This window comes from Oratosquilla oratoria, chromosome 25 (assembly GCF_046742065.1).
Source record: "Oratosquilla oratoria isolate Oo_2021 chromosome 25, ASM4674206v1, whole genome shotgun sequence".
Lineage (NCBI taxonomy): Eukaryota > Metazoa > Arthropoda > Malacostraca > Stomatopoda > Squillidae > Oratosquilla > Oratosquilla oratoria.
In genome coordinates this window covers 23,207,433-23,227,317 of record NC_134801.1, presented here as the reverse complement: position 1 = coordinate 23,227,317, position 19,885 = coordinate 23,207,433, and the positions used below count along the sequence as shown (strand labels likewise).

General features: G+C 40.8%; 1 protein-coding gene across 2 annotated transcripts in view; it reads right to left on the bottom strand.

Moving 5' to 3' along the window:
• Nucleotides 1-19,885, bottom strand: part of LOC143038860 (uncharacterized) — a 32,533-nt gene that overhangs the window by 2,043 nt on the left and 10,605 nt on the right. The window contains exons 5-8 of one of the 2 annotated variants that reach the window (XM_076208493.1): nt 14,352-14,488; nt 8,638-8,830; nt 3,688-3,793; nt 1,090-1,262 (exon numbers count right to left, since the gene is read on the bottom strand). In XM_076208493.1, the coding sequence (XP_076064608.1) occupies nt 1,090-1,262; nt 3,688-3,793; nt 8,638-8,830; nt 14,352-14,488 (609 nt within the window). Of the gene's footprint in view, nt 1-1,089; nt 1,263-3,687; nt 3,794-8,637; nt 8,831-14,351; nt 14,489-19,885 lie in introns of those variants that run through there. The other variant, XM_076208494.1, reaches the window with a different exon arrangement.

Genomic DNA, 19,885 nt, shown 5'->3' with positions numbered 1-19,885 from the left:
CTCAGCCAGGTAAATACAACTAAAATTCTCCTTTCTACCTCTCATAATGCCCAAAACTCTGCTCCAAATAATGCTGTAAGCACAATCACCCCTTCATAGAGTATTCTCTTTGCATCTATTCCTAGGTACCTATTTCTCATGACACTTTTCATTCCTTCAAAACATTTACTTGCTTCCCTCACACTACAGCTTACCTACATCCCTACCCCTCTATTCCCTGATACATGTGACCCAAAATATTCAAAGCTATACACTACTTCTATCCTCCGCCTTTTAAGATTCACCTCCAACTTAATGTCACACTCACCCCCTGTACATCTCATCACCTTGCTTTTATCTACATTTACTTTCAACTTCCTCCTATCACATACTTTCCCAAACTCTGTCACTAACTGCCTCAGACCCTCCTCTGACCCAACCACAAGTGCAGTGTCAACAAACAACTAGATCATTTCCTACTTTCCTCCACTCTCTAACCATCTCCAATCCTCTGCCCTTCACCCTTACATCTAAATTTGTATAGGTGTGTAGCATAAAGCCATAGGGTTGCCATACTTGTGAACCTTGAAATCTCCTATCTGACAACAGACAATGACATGAATCACCCCCACCAACAATATGTAGTGCTCCATGATATCCTATAAATCAAATAACTACAAGTGTTGCTATTATCTTGGCTATCTTAGAGTTGACATACAAATTTAATTCTTTGATTACTAGCAGTTGCATTTTTGCAGATTTAGCAGCAGTTTCGATCCTTATTTCCTCCTCCTCCACCAGCATATAAACATTTCCCTTATTTCAAATTCCTGTATCACCCCCATCTATATATACAATGAACAGCCATGGGGACATAACACAAACCTGGTGTAACCCTACCTTCACCTCAAATCACTCATGTGACAGGGAAGATTTCTTCATTTGGGATGGGAGTGACAAGAGGGGAATAGGATAACAAATAAATAAATAAAAAATGGATAAATGAAATAAAATAAAATAAATCCCAGTAGGATTAAAAAAAAAATCCCGATGGAAAAAATTGTGACAAAACCCAAGTGTAGTTATGTCCCTGTATATCTCCATGCTTACCTGTACTTTTGTGCTCTCTGTGGCATCTTTGAGTTTTAAGCTATGATCTACTATATAATGAGAATCTCCATTCATTAATACAGCAGGTTCATTGGTGCTATTGACGACAGAACTGCTTATAGCAGGCGTAGAGTTTGAGGTAATATGCTTCTGAGTCAGCTTTTCACTACAGCCTGAGAAAAAGATAAAAAATAAATATATGAATAAAAGAAATAAAAAAAATACATATACCAAGGGCTTTTTCCCCCTTACAAGGGAGGTAGCCAAAGTCAAAAGGCATAATTCCACTCCGACCCATTTTATTGCCACCCACTCCACTTCCATTCACCACCCCTCCCATCCCTATCTCTTTTCTTGGCTCCTCCTGGATGACGGGTCATCACTGCATCTCGCCCAATGCCTTGGGTCAGAAACAATGATATAAAATACATACATATATAAATATGTCACAAGATCACAATACAATGTGTATCACCCAAAAAAAAAAAAAAAAAAACAGCAGCTTAACATCACATAAAATATACAACCTACCACCTATTTCACACAACACATCCACACAAAAACATACACTCAGATCATTATACAGGTTCTTCAAGACACCACCAGATTCAAAATTCCATCATCATCTTCAGACATTAGTCCCACAGATCTCTGACATGTCTGCTAAAGGTTGTGCAAGTATCAAAAGTAAGGCTTATGATGTTGGGGTTCTTTTCCAATGGAAGTGTTTGGCCACTTAATTTCACCTTTTTAATTTGGGTGGGATAATGGCTGCATAATATTGTGGGGTTGAAAGCTCCTCAGTAGCATGTAGTTGATACTTTAGGGTCTATATGGGGTGCCCTTATGGACCAGAGCCACACATCATTTTGTCTGTGGTAGAGGAAATCTCTTATTCATAGAGAAATGATGATACTTATATACTGCAACTGTCCCTCCATTATGTTACTGTCCTGTACCACTCCTCTGAATATCTATTTCTCATTTTGCTGAACCCTGTGGTGGGGAAAAAGAATACTGCCATCAAGTATTTCCACTTGGTGGTGGAAACAAAAACGGGACAGGGATAGGACTAGGTATCCTTCTCCCTGTAGCCCCAAAGGAGAAATGAGATTCAAGATGTGTTTAGTTGATGATAGAAAATACAGTGGTTAAGAAGAAAGTAAAGCATAAGTATACATGGGAAAGGGTAGTGGATGGAAAGGTAGTTGATAAGGTATTAATGGACAATGTAGTGGTATCCACAGGAAGGATAGGATGAAGGATGTTCAAGTTCTTAAAGGAGTGGAGGAGTGTCAGCTCATTTTTTGGTGGATGGGAAGTTGAGAGTGGTAAATAGGTGAAAAAATAAGAAAAGGGTGAAAGGTACAGTGGTGCTTACAAATATGAATGAAAAGGAAAAGGAGACGGAATACAGGGAGAAACTGAGAGAAGAGTGGGAGGTGATGAAGGATTGAGTGGAGGTGGTGAAGGATAGAGTAGAGGTGGTGAAGGATAGAGTAGAGGTGGAAGTAAATGAGGATTGGGTTTGCTTCAAGGAGAAAGTGACAAGGTGTGCAAAGATAGTATGTGGGATGAGAAAAATGGGAGAAAATTGAAGGAAGGTTGATGAGTGGTGGGATGATGACATGAAGATAATAACAGAAAAGAAGCAACCATATGTGGATTTATTGCAAAGTAGGATGCAGAAAGCAAATGAGATATACAAGAAAAAGAGAGGAGAAGCAAAATGTAAGATAAAGGAGGCAAAGCAAAGAGCAGTTGTAAAATGAAGTATGAGTATGACAGAATTTTTTTTAAATAAAAATATGTTTTGGAAGAAGTTAAGAGAGTGATGGGCATCATGTAGAAAGGAAAAGGTAAATGCTCCAGATGAACATATGTTAATGGAAGTGAAGGCGGTAAGGGGAAGATAGGTACAGTATTTTAGAGTTGTTGAATGGAGGAAGATAGGGAAGCATTGATTGTAACGGTGGGAGGAGCTAAAAAAATGAATGTACAGAGAAGAAAATGAAAGAGATATTGGAAAAGATGAGATATTGTAGCTTTGAAAACTATGAGAGCTGGTAAGGCACCTAGGTTGGAAGAGTGTCATGCAGAAAGGAGAGTCTGAAAAAGGGAAGTACAGTTATAGCGGACTGCCTAGTGAGGCTGTTTAATGTGTGTCTCTAGGAAAGAAACTGCTGGAGGACTGGAGGAGTGCCTGTATAGTTCTGCTTTACAAGGGAAAAGGGGACAAGTGTGAATGTAGTAATTTTAGAGAAATCAGTTTGTTGAGCAGCGTGCCTGTATATTTCTGCTTTACAAATGAAAAGGAGACAAATGTGAATGTAGTAGTTTAAGAGGAATCAGTTTGTTGAGCAGCATGCCTGTATAGTTCTGTTTTACAAAGGAAAAGGGGACAAGTGTGAATGTAGTAGTTTTAGAGGAATCAGTTTGTTGAGCAGAGTTAGAAATACTTACAGGGGGCTTTAACTGAGAGGATTGGGAGAGAAATAGTCATTAGAGAGGAGTAATGCAGGTTTCAGAAAGGCAGACTTGTCAGAAGTTTCTGGCATAAGGTAAGGATGTTTTTTGGGCTTTTATGGGCAGACTTACAATCAACACCTGGAACTGTAGGAACAAAGCTGCATTTGACTTGTTGCTCATGCACTGTCTTCATCTTCTCTAAGTTACCCTCACCATGGCTTTTACGTAGATGAACCTGAAATGTTAAAAAAGAGAAAAACTAATATACTAAAATATGAACACGGCTAAGCAAAACAGAAAGCTTCATCTTAAATGTTACAGTAATAATCCTTATGCATACCCACTTCTGTTTTATATTTTTCTAGTCTATGTTGATTACGAGAACAATGATGAGTACATGCAAATGGTGTTTCTGCAAGATGTTAAAAAAAAAAAAAAAAAAAAAAAAAAAAAATCCTTGCCAACCATCATCAAACCTTATCAACACCTTCATCTTCATCTAAAGGTGCATCCCAACAAGATTGGCACTTGGTCTCTGGACTATGTCCAAGATTTTTGACAACTTCAATTTTAGTTTCTCACCTTTTTCACAAGAGCTAAAGTTTGCTATATTTCCCCTTATTATGGCTGTTCAACTTATACATGGATAGGGTGGTGCGAGAGGTAAATGCTAGGGTAGTGGGTCAGGGATTGGAGATGGTTAAAGAAAATGGAGAAAAGTGGGAGGTGAGCCAGCTGTTGTTTGCGGACGACACTGCGCTTGTGGCAGGGTCGGAGGAGGGATTGAGGAAGCTGGTGGCAGAGTTTGGGAGAGTATGTGATAGAAGAAAGCTAAAGATAAATGTGGGTAAAAGTAAGGTGATGAGATGTACAAGGGGTGAAAGTGGCAGTAGACTGGAAGTGAACATTAAGGGAGAGCGACTGGAGAAAGTGGATAGTTTTAGATACTTGGGTGCAAGTGTAGCAGGAAAAGGTGGAGTGAAGGTGGAGGTAGAATGTAGATTGAGAGAAGCGAGTAAATGCCTTGGTGGATTAAAGAGTGTAATGAGGACTAGACATTTAGGAATGGATGCGAAGAGGAGACTGTATGAAGGAGTGATTGTGCCAACAGCACTGTATGGGGCAGAAACGTGGAACATAAGAGAAGAAGAGAGAAGGAGTTTGAATGTGTTTGAGATGAGGTGTCTGAGAAGTATGGTGGGGGTTACTAGGCTGGATAGAGTGAGAAATGAGGAGGTGAGGAGGAGAACAGGGGTGAAAAAGGAGCTGGGAGATAGGATTGATGAAAGAATATTAGGATGGTTTGGACACATGGAAAGAATGAGTGAAGAAAGACTAGTAAAAGAGGTATGGAAGGCAGATGTGGAGGGCGTGAACATGAGGGGACGTCCTAGGATGAGGTGGATGGATGGGGTGAAGGGGGCTTTGGGGAAGAGGAGAATGTCTGTTGAGGAAGGAAGGGAGAGGACGGAAGACAGAGGTGAGTGGAGAATGGTTGTATATGGATGATGTTGTGATTGCATGAGGAGGAATGGGCAGGGGGGTGGGGGGGTGGGGTAGTATGTGTGAGTAAATTTTGACGCAGCCCGAAGGGATTTCTCCCCATCCTCTCCTTATATGCAAGGGGGGACGGAGAGGGGGGGTCGCCGATTAAATGAAGTGGCCTTGCTGTGGATGTGCTGTGTCTTGCGACACTGCTTCTGACCCAGGGCGTTGGGCAAGGTGCAGGGATGACCCATCATCCAGGAGGTGCTCAGATGAGAGGGAGGGTGGGAGGGGTGTGGAGTGTATTTAGGGATGAAATGGGTGGGAGTGTTTTTATGCCTTTCCCTTTTTGGCTACCTCCCTTGAAAGGGGGAAAAAGCCTTGGTATATGTATGTATTGCTGTAAATTAGTGAAACTGCCCCAACATAATTCTATATACCAAAGGCTCCATCGCCCTTATAAGGGAAGTAACAGCCAAGGTATACACCCACCCCAACTATCCCACTCCCATTTGTGCTCCATTTGCTTATCCTTTTATCTTAGCTCCTTATAGATGAAAGGTCATCTCTGTCTCTTGTCCACTGCCTAGGTTGAAACAATGCAGCAAGGCACAACACATTCACAGCAGGACCAGCCACTTCATTTACTTGGCAAATCACCCTCTTTGTCTCTTTGGGCTGCATCAATCTATCAGCAGAGTTCAGGAAGCTTAGATAAGATATAGTGGCTCCCTCAGAAGAGAAAAGATCACACAATGCTAAGATCAGTAACGAGAGTTACAGCTATTTTTGGTCAGGCTGGATCAACAGGGACTACCTCATTGGAGTAATTGTAGGCATTTCTAGCCAACTTCAGCATGCTGTTGTAAAGGTTACTCCAGTCGATGAGCGTATTATCCTGGTGAGGCTAAGGCACCTCTTGGGATTCATCTCTATCATTACAGTATATGCCTTGAATTTCTGTTGGACAGAAATACAGAATTGGAGATCCCTAGCCTCCTCACTACATCCCATTTATTTGCCTTCTATGACATACACATGGGAACACAGTGGTGGTATTCTTTTCTCCCACCATCACACGGGGTGGAGTCATAAGAAAAGGTAAAGAATAAATCTAAGGGGACAGCACAAAGGAGGGAGAGCAGTAGTATAAAAATATCTCATCATTCCTCTATGAGTAGAGACTTTAACACAAATGATGTATGGCGCTGCTATGTAGGGACACCCCCAAAATCAGTCCCTTAAATGTTGGCTGCATGTCATAATATAATCAACACCCCAGTGTAAGAATTTGGTTTTACTATGGGGATCATGTGAGTTATTCTTCAGATTTATGTAATTTTCTTATACATACATATACCATACCATATACCAACAGCTTTTTCCCCCTTACAAGGGAGGAAGTCAAAGTCAAAAGCATAAATCCACTCCCACCCATTTCATCCCCACATACTCCCCTCCCATTCACCACCCCTCCCTCCCTCTTTTCTAGGCTCTTCTTGGATGACAGGTCATTCCTGCATCTTGCCCACTGCCCTGGGTCAGAAACAATGTAGCAAGACAAAGCACATACATAGCAAGGCAGCTTCAATTTGTCAGCAACCCCTCCTCTCCATCCCCTCATAAAAAAGAGAAGATGGGGAGAAATCCCTTCGGGATGTGTCAAAATATCATTCACACATATTCCCTCACCCCCCACCCACTCTCTTCCATGCATCACAGCATCATCCATACACAATCATTCTCCACTTACCCCTATCTTCTATTTTCTCCCTTCCTTCCTCAACAAACATTCGCCTCTTTCCCAATGCCCCTTTTATCCCATCCATCCATCTCATTCTTGGTCACCCGCTCATGTTCACTCTCCCCATCTCTGCCTTCCACACTTCTTTTACTAATATTTCTTCATTCATTCTTTCCATGTGTCCAAACCATCCCAATACTCTTTCATCAATCCTATCTCCCAGCTCCCTTTCCACCCCTGCTCTCCTCCTCACCTCCTTTCTCACTATATCCAACCTAGTAACCCCATCATACTTCTCAGGCATTTCATCTCAAACAGATTTAAACTCTTCCTCCCTTATGTTCCATGTTTCTGTCCCATACAGTACTGTTGGCACAGTCACCCCTTCATACACTCTCCTCTTATCATCCATTCCCAAATGTCTATTTCTCATTACACTTTTTAATCACCCAAGGCATTTACTTGCTTCTCTCAATCTACATTCTACCTCCACCTCCACTCCTCCCTTTCCTGCCACATTCACACCCAAGTATCTAAAGCTATCCACTTCCTCCAGTCTCTCTCCCTTAATACTTCCAATTTGCTGCCATCCTCTCCCCTTGTACATCTCATCACCTTACTTTTACCCACATTTATCTTCAACTTCCTTCTTTTGCACACCTTCCCAAACTCCATCACTAACTTCCTTAATCCCTCCTCTGATCCTGACACAAGTGCATCAAGAAACACAGCTTTACATACAGATCCATGAACTTCTGTCTATTTCTATATACCAAGGGTTTCTTGTCCCTTAAAAGTGAGGTAGCCAGTCAAGGCATGCACCCACTCCCACCATATTCAATATTTTAAGAAAAAACTTGATGCTGAAAGATACAAAGACAGGTCACCATGAGCATAGCTCCCTTCCCGTATAATACAACTGGGTAAATACCCATTCCACTCCCATCCACTACCTATTGTTCCCCTCTCATCTTAGCTCCAGGTTGATGAAGGGCCATCCCTTTTGCCTGCCCACTGCCAAGGTCAGAAGCAATGCAGCAAGACACAGTGCATCCACAGCAGGTCCACTTAACTTTCACAGCAACCCTCCCTCCTCATCACCTCATGCAGAAAATAGAGAAGATAGGGAGAAATCCCTTTGTGCTGCATCAAAATATCATCCATACACATCCATTCGTTGCTCACCCCTATCTCCTGCCTTCTCCCTTCTTTGCTCAACAGACATTTGCTTCTTGCTCAAAGCCCCTTTCACCCTCATCCATCCATCTCATCCTTGGTCAACCAATCAAATTCAATCCACCCACATCCACTTTCCACACGTCTTTCACTAACCTTTCCTCACTCATTCTTCCCATGCACTCAAAACATCCCAATAATCTTTCATCAACCCTATCTGTCAGCTCCCTTTCCACCCCCATTCTCCTCCTCACCTCCTCATTTCTCACTTTACCTATCCTCGTAACCCCTACCATACTTCTCAGACTTTTCATCTCAAACACATTTAAATTTCTCCATTCTGTATCTTAAATTCTAAGTCTCTGCTCCATATAGTGTTGTAGGCACAATCACCCCTTCATATAATCTCTTTACACCCATTCCCAGAATGAACTTCTAGACTAACTTAAAAGAGGAAATAATCAAATGGAAAAAATACAAATTAATTCTAAGCCAAATTTAACAAAAAAGAAAAAGATGGGATCCCTGGAATTTAGTTCTTTGCAAATATATAGCCATCCATAATATAGGTATGTAAGCACTTCAATGTGTAAGTGATCAGCATGCTAACTCTCCTTTGAATCAAACTAGTTGTACAGGTTCATAAGTTGAAACAAGTAATATTATATACACACCTGCAGGTTATCCTTACGTCTGCATAAATATCCACAAATGTGGCAAACATATGGTTTTATGTTGTTGTGTTTATTCATGTGGTCCTTGAGTCGTTTACCATCTGCATACATCTTGCCACACAATTTGCAGACATGTGGCTTCTCTCCTCTATGACCTCTGCGATGTCTGGCCAAACTGCTCAATGTTATGAAGCTGTGGAATAATGATTTACATGCTATTTTTTGTTTTGTGCAACAAATGAAGTTTTGTGTCTGCGACTCTGCATTGCTTTCAATACAGAAATCATAATTATCATATCAGTTTGACATAAAATTAGATTAGCCAAGTTTATAGTTATAGTATTCTTACATACATACATACATATACCAAGGCTTTTTCCCCCTTACAAGGGGGGTAGCCAAAAAGAAAAAGGCATAAAATCATTCCCACCCATTCCATCCCTGAATACAATCCACACCCCTCCACCCTCCCTCTTATCTTAGCACCTCCTGAATGACGGGTCATCCCTGCACCTTGTCCACTGCCCTGGGTCAGAAGCAGTGTCGCAAGACACAGCACATCCACAGCAAGGCCGCTTCATCAAATCGGTGACCCCCCCTCTCCATCCCCCCATTGCATAAAATGAGAGGACGGGGAGAAATCCCTTCGGGCTGCGTCAAATTTTGCTCACACATACTACCTCACCCCCCATCCACCCGCCCATTCCACCTCATGCTATCACAACATCATCCATATACAACCATTCTCCATTCACCCCTGTCTTCTGTCCTCTCCCGTCCTTCCTCAACAGACATTCCCCTCTTCCCCTCTTCAATATGAGTCAAATATTTGCGTGCACATCAGGTTGCCTGATGTATGATGATACATCACAATATGAGCATTACAAAATATAAAGCTACTGCTGTTATACTTGTTCTCTTTCACTCAGAATGAATATGATGTCACAAAAATATGATCAAGCCTGTTCACAGAATACAGGAGTCACTCAGCTACAACAACAAAATATATATAATCATGAAGCCAATGCCAGCATCCTCGTATACCCCACTCACAGCTCATGATGCATACATAGGTGTCATTGTATTTAAGCTTGGGAATATTTCACCCAAAGAGGATTCTTGGCCATCCTCCACTGCTAGTACACAAACAGAAAACAAAGCTGAACAGAAAAAGTTCACCCAAAAAGACTGCTACAGCCACAATACATAACTTATGACATACCAACACGGTTTATGAAATACAACTGCCAGTACACAAGCAGAAAAAGTTCACCCAAAAAGACTGCTATAGCCACAATACATAACTTGTGACATACCAACACGGTTTATGAAATGCAAAAGATGACACATCTACTCTGCCAGGATGCACCATACACTATCAAGCATATATTTACAAGCTGTTCAATTCTGGTATTACACAGATATAACTACAACTGGGGTGGAGGGCCTCCAGCTCTTGCCTGAGAGGGAAATCAGTTTCTTAGTACCTCTAATGTCATTTCAATGGCACTTCTGACAAACCAACAACAACTACTGAAATAGGACCAATTGTTAGTAAATGTTAATGATGGTCCTACAATAGACATCTGAGAAATTTCTCTCCCAGCTTAGCTTTAAACCAACCAGCAACTGTTTCCATCCTACTTTGTCTGTTACAGAGAAACTGATCCACACTATCAAAGACAATCTAAAGTTTATTTCCAGAGAGATCTATAGGATGGCCCAAGGATCATTCAATGAAACTTGGGGCAACAACCAAAATAATCCTTCAGTTCCCTATTCTGATCCATGTCTGTAAATGATTAACAAGCAGTACTCCAATGACTTAATTCTAAATACTGTACAATGAATTCTGCATAAACACAGCAAAGGAAATATGGACTGGAAGTGAAGCGTTTATTCCTGACGCTTCGCCTATTGACTTTCTCAAAGAAAGTCAATAGACGAAACGTCAGGAATAAACGCTTCGCTTCCAGTCCATGTTTCCTTTGCCATGGTTATGCAATTTGTTCACATGGATTTACAATGAATTCGTATCTGCACAATATTTGCACTGTAATTTAATTGTTGCCTCTGGTGAAACTAGAAGCAAGGGATTTGATGATAGCAGTGTTTAAGAAGAGAGTCAAGCATAAATATACATGGGAAAGGGTGATGGAAGGAACAGTGGTTGATAAAGCATTAATGGACTATGAAGTGGTATCCAAAGGAAAGATAGGAAGAGTTCTGTATGTCCACATTCTTGGGGAAGAGAGTGGGGGAATGTCAGATGATTTTTTGGTAGAAGGGAAATTGAGAGTGGAGAATAAGTGGAGAAAGAGGAAAAGGGTGGATGGTAAAAAGATGCTTAAAATAAATATTTTGAGAAGGAAAAGAAGAAGAAATAGTGGCAGAAGCTGAGAGAAGTGTGAGAGGTGGTGAGGGATAGAGTAGAAGTGGGAGTAGAAGAGGAATGAGCTTGTTTCAAGGAGAAAGAGACAAGATGTGCAAAGATGGTATGTGGAACAAGGAGGATGGGAGGGAGTAGAAGAAAGGGTACTGAGTGGTGGGATGATGTAAAGATGGTAGTTGATGAGAAGAAGTGAGCATGTGTGGATTGCTGCAAAGCATAACTCAGGAAGCATATGAGTGGTACAAGATAAAGAGAAAAGCAAAACATGAGATAAAGGAGCCAAAGAGGAAAGCTGATGTAAAATGGGGTAAGAGTACGACAGAAAAATTTTAAAGGAATAAAAAGATGTTCTACAAGGAAGTTAAGAGAGTGAGGGGCAGTGAGTCAGGTAGAGAGAAATCAGGAAAAGGTGCAGATGGACAGATGTTAATGAAAGTATTTACCTAACTTACCTAATTGTAGTAGACAGGAAAAGAAGCAATGCTTGTTGAGTCCCATCTCCTATTCTCTAGTTATCCTACCTAGCCTCAAATTCATGTACAGTTCCAACTTAATCTTTATCCTTGATTTACAATTATCATATTTAAATTTGAACTCATTTATTGTTTGAGCTTAGGCTATATTGCTTCCTAAGCTATTCCAAGTATTTATGCATCTATATAGAAAACTATTTCTTCACATCATTTAGACATGTGAGCTTTTTAAATTTGCTCCCATGACCTCTTAAAGCCCTCACATCTTACTTCCTCTTACCGAAAGCAGTAAGAGAAAGATATACAGTATTTTAGAGAACTGCTGAATGTGGAAGAGAATATGGAGGGATTCATTGTGCCAGTGGGAGATGCTAAGAAGATGACTGTCATGGGAGAGGAAAATGAGAGAGATATAGGAAAAGATGAGGTACAAGGAGCTTTGAAAAAGATGAGAGCTGATATGGCACTTGGATTGGATAGGTGGTGTCAGTTACAGTGGATTGGCAAGCAAGGTGTCTAGGGAGGGAGAGGGGGAATTGTGGGTCTCCAGCATGAGAGACCTGGGACAACAGACTGACTTATCAAATTACATACTGAGGTAAGGAGGAGAACAGGGGTTGAAAGGAAGTTGGGAGATAGGGCTGATGAAAGAATATTGGTATGGTTTAGACACATGGAAAGAATGAGTGAAGAAAGATTAGTAAAACAGGTGTGGAAGGCAGAGGTATAAGGAGTGGACATGAGGGGGTGAGCAAGGATGAGATGGATGGATGGGGTAAAAGGGGCATTGGGAAAGAGTGGGAATGTCTGTTGAGGAAGTATGGGAAAAGACAGAAGACAGGGGTAAATGGAGAATGGTTGTATATGGATGATGCTGTGATGCATGAGAGGGAGTGGGTGGGGGATGGGGGGTGAGGGAGTATGTGTGAAAAAATAATTTGACACTGCCCAAAGGGATTTCTCCCTGTCTTCTCTTTTTCTGCATGAGGGGACAGAGAGGGAGGGTCGCCAATTTAATGAAGTGGCCTTGCTATGGATGTGCTGTGTCTTGCAACACTGCTTCTGACCCAGAGCAGTGGGAAAGATGCAGGGATGACCCATCATCCAGGAGGAGCCAAGATAAGAGGGAGGGAGTAGGTGAATGGGAGTGGAGTACTGTGGGGATGGAATGGGGAAGAGTAGACTTTATGCCTTTGTTTTTTGGCTACCGCCCTTGTAAGGCGGAAAAAGGCTTTGGTATATTTATGTATATACATACTTAGGAGTACAGATACCAATCAACAGATATGGTTCATAATTGAAGAGCTAATATAGTACCACTTCATTAAGGAGGAAGGCAAAAGTAACCAGTGATCTAAAGATCAGTGTCACTAACCAAGATGAGAGCTAAATTGTATAGCAGATCACATTTGACTAGAACTGGAGGATCATATGATCAAATCCCAAGAGCTATCAATACACTGCAAGAGAAAGTTGGATGGATTCTATACTTGGACCTAGAAAAACAGTGCCTCACCATAAATTTTTGTGGAAATTGGAGCATATTAGAGGGTATAGAGTTAAGTATAAATGGATGAAGGTTGTTCCAAAAGACCAGTACATGAGAACAGTAGTCAGTAAATTGATACTTTCCCCTACATCTCTTTTGCAGTTGATAGACAATGTAAAAATATGGCACTCACTTATGTGTTAATTATATGAAAAATATTAATATAAACAAACTTCTTTTACTTATTCTAATAGCCAAAGCTTATGCCTTCATTTTTCTCTTCTATAATTTTTTTCAATTTTGATACCCCATAGGTCAAATATTGACCTCAATTTTTGCTTAAGTGGAATTCTTTTAGTTTTCAACCTATAGTTCTAAAACTTTAACATTTGAATTCTTTGTATTTTTCTGATTCTAAATATATATACATTTATATAACTATGACTTTTATTACCCTAGTTATTGGTCACCAAATGTTAGTGACCTCTCATATGACCTCAAAATATCTGGTCATTTCTTATGAACAGTTGTTTGGATTGACTTTAAATTTCAGAGAGGTGTTTAGTCCTAAAACTACCTATAAACTAAATTTCAGCAAAATCGGAAAGATGAGGGTGTTAGACCTTTTGTTATGTTCTGCTGGCAAGGTATACAGTATTGTATTGTTGTCTAGGTGAATGTTAAAGTGAGGCATTGTAGAATGAGCTGTTCTGTATCTTCTGTGTACTGGTTGCATCTGGGGCAGTTTGAATCTGTGGTCAGTCTTATCCTGTGTTGGTACACTTTTAATGTTAGATGGTGTCCTGAATGCAAGTGTACCAGTATGATTCCTACCTCATATTGGCGGGATATTTCTTTAGGGCTGTCTAGGTAATGTTGGTGGAGAACTGAGTTTGTTGGTCTGTCTTGAAAAGTTTGTTTAGTGATCCAAGTAAGAATGTGTTCTAGTGGGAACATGTTATGTGGACCAGGTGACATTATCTTGTATATGTTTGAGGAGTATGCTGCTGATTTTTTTTTTTTTTTTTTATTCTACTGATCGTATTTCAGACCATGATAAAGTTTCTTCTCTTCTGAATGATTCACAGACAAATGGTCAACCCAATAGCCATAACTGAAGCTCTTGAGACCATAGGTTTCCAGTAAGAAAGAATTAATATTATTGAAATTCTTAGAGTATTTATATGTACATGAGCATAATGAGGATTTTTACCATACCCTTTTCTACCTTACCTTACAATTTTCTACTTACTATTTTGTGTCATTATACATGATGTATCTAAGTCATAAAAACAAAGCACTAATAGAAAAAATTCTAACATGTAAAAAATACATAAAACAAACATTTTTGCATACGTACTACAAACCACATATTTCACAGACAAATGGGCGTTCATTTGTGTGCGTTCTTAAATGCTTTGTTAATGCAGTCTTCTCCACTGTAGAGTATGGGCATTCCGGGCACTTGTGAGGTTTGTCGATGGTATGGTGTCGTACCTGAATAAGACCATCAAAACACTAATTGTGCATTATAATTTACAAAATAGAAATTTCCATAAAATGCAGAAAGTTAAGAGGAAACAGGATGAAGCAAGAGGAAAGCAGATTGACAGAAGAAGGAAAGATGAGTGAGGAAAGATTGACAAAAACACATACATACACATTATGAAGGGGATGGAAATTCTTGATAGGGATGACCTACTAAAATGGGACAGAAGAAATACAAGAGGACACGAGAAGAAACTTTAGAAAGACAGTTACAGAAGAGATCTGAAAAAGAACATCTTTCCGCACAGAGCAATAGATATCTGGAACAAAGGTTTTCCACAAATAAAGGTGACTCTGAGATCCTTTTGTTGGTTGTAGCTACATTCATATAATAGTAAATTAAAATAGTAATATTCAAATAAAAGTAAAAATTATAATTGTTTTAACCACCATTACACTGAAGGCCCTAGCTGTGGGATACTTACTTTAATTTAGAAAATCCAAAGCTCTTTGTCTCTACAAATGAATTAATTGTTGTATACTGAAAGTGTTACTGATAGGCCATAAATGTATTCCTCTCGATGGCTTGGTGTAGGTCCCACCCCTTTACATACACATTATACACACATTCTGGACACCCTGAAAGAATACCTGGTGGATCATGGAACTCATAGAGAAGAGCTCACAGACCAGAGACACAATGGGAAATGGCAGACCACCCTGCACCATGACCATCCCCAGGAATGTGATACAGAGACAGACTATCATAGTGTGGAAAAAGTGGCCAGTAGAGCCATAGTGAATAAACGCAAAATGAAATAGGTGGATTAACGACTACCACCATAAAATATCAGTAATTGCCAAGATGCTTAGTTACTTTTTTTTGTGAAGTGTATTATCTTTTTATTTTATCAAAATGTTTATTTTCAAATGTTGATGGAAAAAGTGCTTTTTTGTGCAAACCTAATTTTGTTTCTTTGATGTTTCCTTGTCATTTCTTTATGTTATGTTTATGTCAAATAAAGTGCTTAGTTCTTATGTTATTATGTTTATTAAATTGTGTAAAGATACCTTATTATTTTCTACAAAAGTTTTGCAGAAGATGTGTGAAGGAATTAGAATGTAGGGTTAAGGGACAGTAGTTATACCAATCTGAACCTGGGCAGAGTGTCAGTTTAGATGGTTGTGTGACACCCAGTTATAAGTGGGCACAACCCAGGAGGACTGGGCATGCCCTGTTCAGTGTTGGATGTAGGAGCTCTTTAATTTGAATGAACTGTGTGCTCACTTTGACAATCGGTATGCTTGGGTGGGGGACAGTGACTTCAGGACCTGGTGGGCTATTGACAGTTTGCCCAGAAATGGAAGCTGGGAAGCAAAAGTCAGAGCATGAAAGAAATAAGCAAATGTGAATGGGAGGATGTAAGAGATAATTGTAAGCGAAAATTGGAATGTCTGAGAAGATCCTTCTGGGGATGATCCCTGCAGTGAGACTCCAGGTTTATCTCAGATGTAAGTGACCATGTCCACGGGCCAGGAACTGACACTAGTTGGAGAACCTTCTCAACACCAGGGTGAACTGACAAACTGACAGGTGTCATCACAAAGGTGGTCAACACACCCAGCTCAAACGGTAGACCCACTGACCTAAAAATAACTGGATCACGGATCGGTGTCCTGATTATGAGGTCGGCGGCAGCCATGTTGCTAGTACCAAAACAAAGCCACACCACACGGTCACTGATCTGCACGCGATCACTGATCTGCACGCGATTCACTGATAGCATTGATAGCGTCAGGTAAAGTAACTCGAGAGTGTTATCCCGCTGTTTTGAGATCCTTTGCCCTGACGTTGCAGTTTTATTCAACCAAAGCATACAACCATGTTCGTCAGAGTTTCAGCCTGGCTCTGCCCCACCCCTCTGTCATTCGAGAATGGTACAGAGGAATAGATGGCAAACCGGGTTTCACGGATGAAGCCTTCAGGGCTCTGAAAACCAAGGTTCAAGAGTCTGAATCTGATGGACGAGAAGTTGTATGTGTATTGATGATTGATGAGATGGCAATCAAGATGCAGATCAAGTGGGATGGAACAAGGTATTGGGGATATGTGGATATCGGTGCCGAGATTGATGATGACTCAAATCCACCAGCCACCGAGGCCTTGGTCTTCATGGTTGTGTCTCTCAATGACAACCGGAAGGTACCTTGTGCCTACTTCCTTATAAAAGGAATGTCTGGTTCTGAGAGTGCGAACCTGATCAGACAGTGCCTGAGGAAGCTCCACGATGTTGGAGTCAAAACAGTGTCACTGACATGTGATGGTCCTTCTTGCCATTTCTCCATGATGGCAGATCTCGGTGCAAAACTCAGCCCAAGCAACCTGAACCCTTTTTTCCCACATCCCTCAGATGTAACCAGCAGAGTTTATGTGTTGCTTGATGCATGTCACATGCTCAAACTTGTGAGAAACTCACTGGGGCATCTAGGATCTCTGGTCGACAAGAATGGCAATCTAATCAAGTGGACCTATATCCAGGAGCTGCATGACCTACAGCAGGATGAAGGACTTCACCTCGCCAACAAGTTGAGATCGGCACACCTTATGTGACAAAAGCAAAAAATGAAAGTGAACCTGGCAGCTCAGACTTTAAGTGCCAGTGTCGCAGATGCCATTGAGTTTTGTAGAGAAGATCTAAAACTGGTTCAGTTCGAAGGCTCAGAGGCAACTGTTGAGTTCCTGCGCATGTTTGACCAGCTGTTTGATGTCCTGAACCCCAGAAACCCAATCGCACGAGGTTACAAAGGGGCACTAAGGGCAGAAAACAAGCAAGTGTGGTCAACATTCCTGGACAAGGCATATACGTACGTGTCAAGCCTGAAAGATAAGTCGGGAAAGTTGTTGACTGAAACTAATCGCAAGACTCCTTTCATTGGTTTCATGACGTGTATCCTCAGTGTTCAGTATCTTGTCACAGACCTAGTGAGTGCTGTAGGATCACCTCTGAAATATTTGCTCACATACAAACTGAGCCAAGACCATCTTGAGCTGTTCTTTGGGGCAGTAAGATCTGCTGGGGGTTGCAATAACAATCCTACTGCGAAACAGTTTGTTGCCTCCTACAAGCGCCTTTTAATGCGGCATGAGGTCAAGGCATCCAACGGCAACTGCAGTGTTGTGGATAGCACAAGTATCTTGTATGTCACAAGGGACACTGCAGTTGTAGATGACTGTGAGGCTGATACATATGTTGTCTCCACGGCCAAAAGATACAGTTTGCCATTGGATAATTTGGATGATGGCAAGGACAGTGACCTGTCTGATGCCCCTGATTTTGACCCATTGTCCCCATACAAGGAAGCTGCAGTTGGTTACATAGCAGGTTATGTAGTTAGGATGGTGGAGAGATGTGTACGATGCCCTACCTGCATCGGTGCCTTGCGCGCATCTCCTGATGATGATACTGATCAGCAGAAGTACGGTCTAGTGTCTCGCAAAGACCACGGAGGACTGGTGCGAGCTGCTGACAGTGTTATCAGAGTTTGCGAGGTAACTGAAAAATGTTTCCAAAGCATTCTCAAGGTCAACAACGGAGACCCCCCAAAAGCAGCAAATGTACCTGCCACCATAGCAGTCACAGTCCTGAGTCACCTTGCAGCAGCCATCCCCCTATTTTCCTCTCTCAGCAACCACATGTTCGACACAACCCTGGATTCTAACCACATCGTCAATTTGATCAAGTGTATCATCACGTGCTTCTGCAAAATCAGGCTCCATCATATCTCCAAATTGTATTCTCAAAAAGTAACCGGTGTCAAAGTGAGGAAGGAGTTATCAAAACTTGTTTTATTCAAGCACCAATAACGATAAAAGCAGTACAGTAATCAAATGTTATAGGGATATTTATTCCGTTAAATGCTAGTATAGATCTATTATTATCCCTATAATATTTTGACTATACTGTATATCATTATCCCATTTGTTGTCTGTGTAACATTCCCTTGAAGATCGTATAATATATACTGGAATTATAATTTGTCAGTGCCAACTCATCCATATACATGCACAAGTTTATGTATATAAATGGTTATTTCTGCTAGAGGTAATAACTATCAATATATTGTTTTATTGTGATGATGCTATTTTGATATACACCTTGTATGCCATGTGGAGGGCCCAACAGCGACGAATTGTGTGGCCATTATATACCCAATCATGCTTGGATCACAGGCCACAAGAGTAACACGACAGCTGCCATGACCAGCGGAGCAGTTCACACGTGCTGTTTTGGTACTACCAATATGGCGGCCATGTCCCGCCTGCCCGCCTCACTCCTGGGGCAGCCCATGGCCCATATATGCTATCCAGGTGTTATACAGATCAGTGGGTAGACCTCCTCAGGTCTGAGGTTATCCTTTTTGAATGTCAGATTAAGAAATGCAAGAAAAACCTTCACATAATGATGCAGAATTTTTGTGCCCAGGAGGAGGGATGTGTGTAATGCCAAAATTATTTTCATATATATATATATATATATATATATATATATATATATATATATATATATATATATATATATATATATATATATATATATATATATATATATATATAATTTGTATGGTTCATAGTAATGTTTATATAGGATATCCAGAAATCAATCAGATTGTAATTCCAACTGCAAATCATAAGGTATACCCCCCTCCCCCTTTCCTTCTAGATGTCTATGTGACTAAGAGGGTAATATGCAGTTAGTACCCTCTGTTTTAGCACCAAAACCACATCCATCTGCATGGGTGGCATAATCATCCAAACCTGAGGAGGCAGTTCCACACCTTAGGTTATCTACAAAAATTCCACATACAAGAGGAAAGAAAGATGATGTAGCTCTCACAACATAAATTTTATATACCACCCCTGAATACCCTGAGAGTATCACCCTCAGATCAAGGCCAACAAAAAACTACACTAGCAGTATAATACTCCAACATTTATCACAAAATGCCATTTATATTATATTTGGCAACCTCCCTTATACGGGAGAAAAAGCTCTTGGTATATAGATCATCTATACCACACAATACATCCTCACTCATATCATTGAACAAACCCTCAAAGACAGACTACCAAACTCAATACTCCACTGACAACCCCCCAAGACATAAGCACCACAGAAAAGACCCTCCCACAATAAATAAGAACCACACTGATAAGCTTGCATTCAGGACACTATCCAGCATTAATACAGTACCAACAGAGAATAGGCCTAGCCACAAATTCAAACTACCCTAGGTGCAACCACCACACAGAGGACACAGAACACCTCATACTACAGTACCCCACACTAACAATCTCTGGACAACAACATATCATCCCTGAGTGACTTGTGGACCTGTCCAGGGACT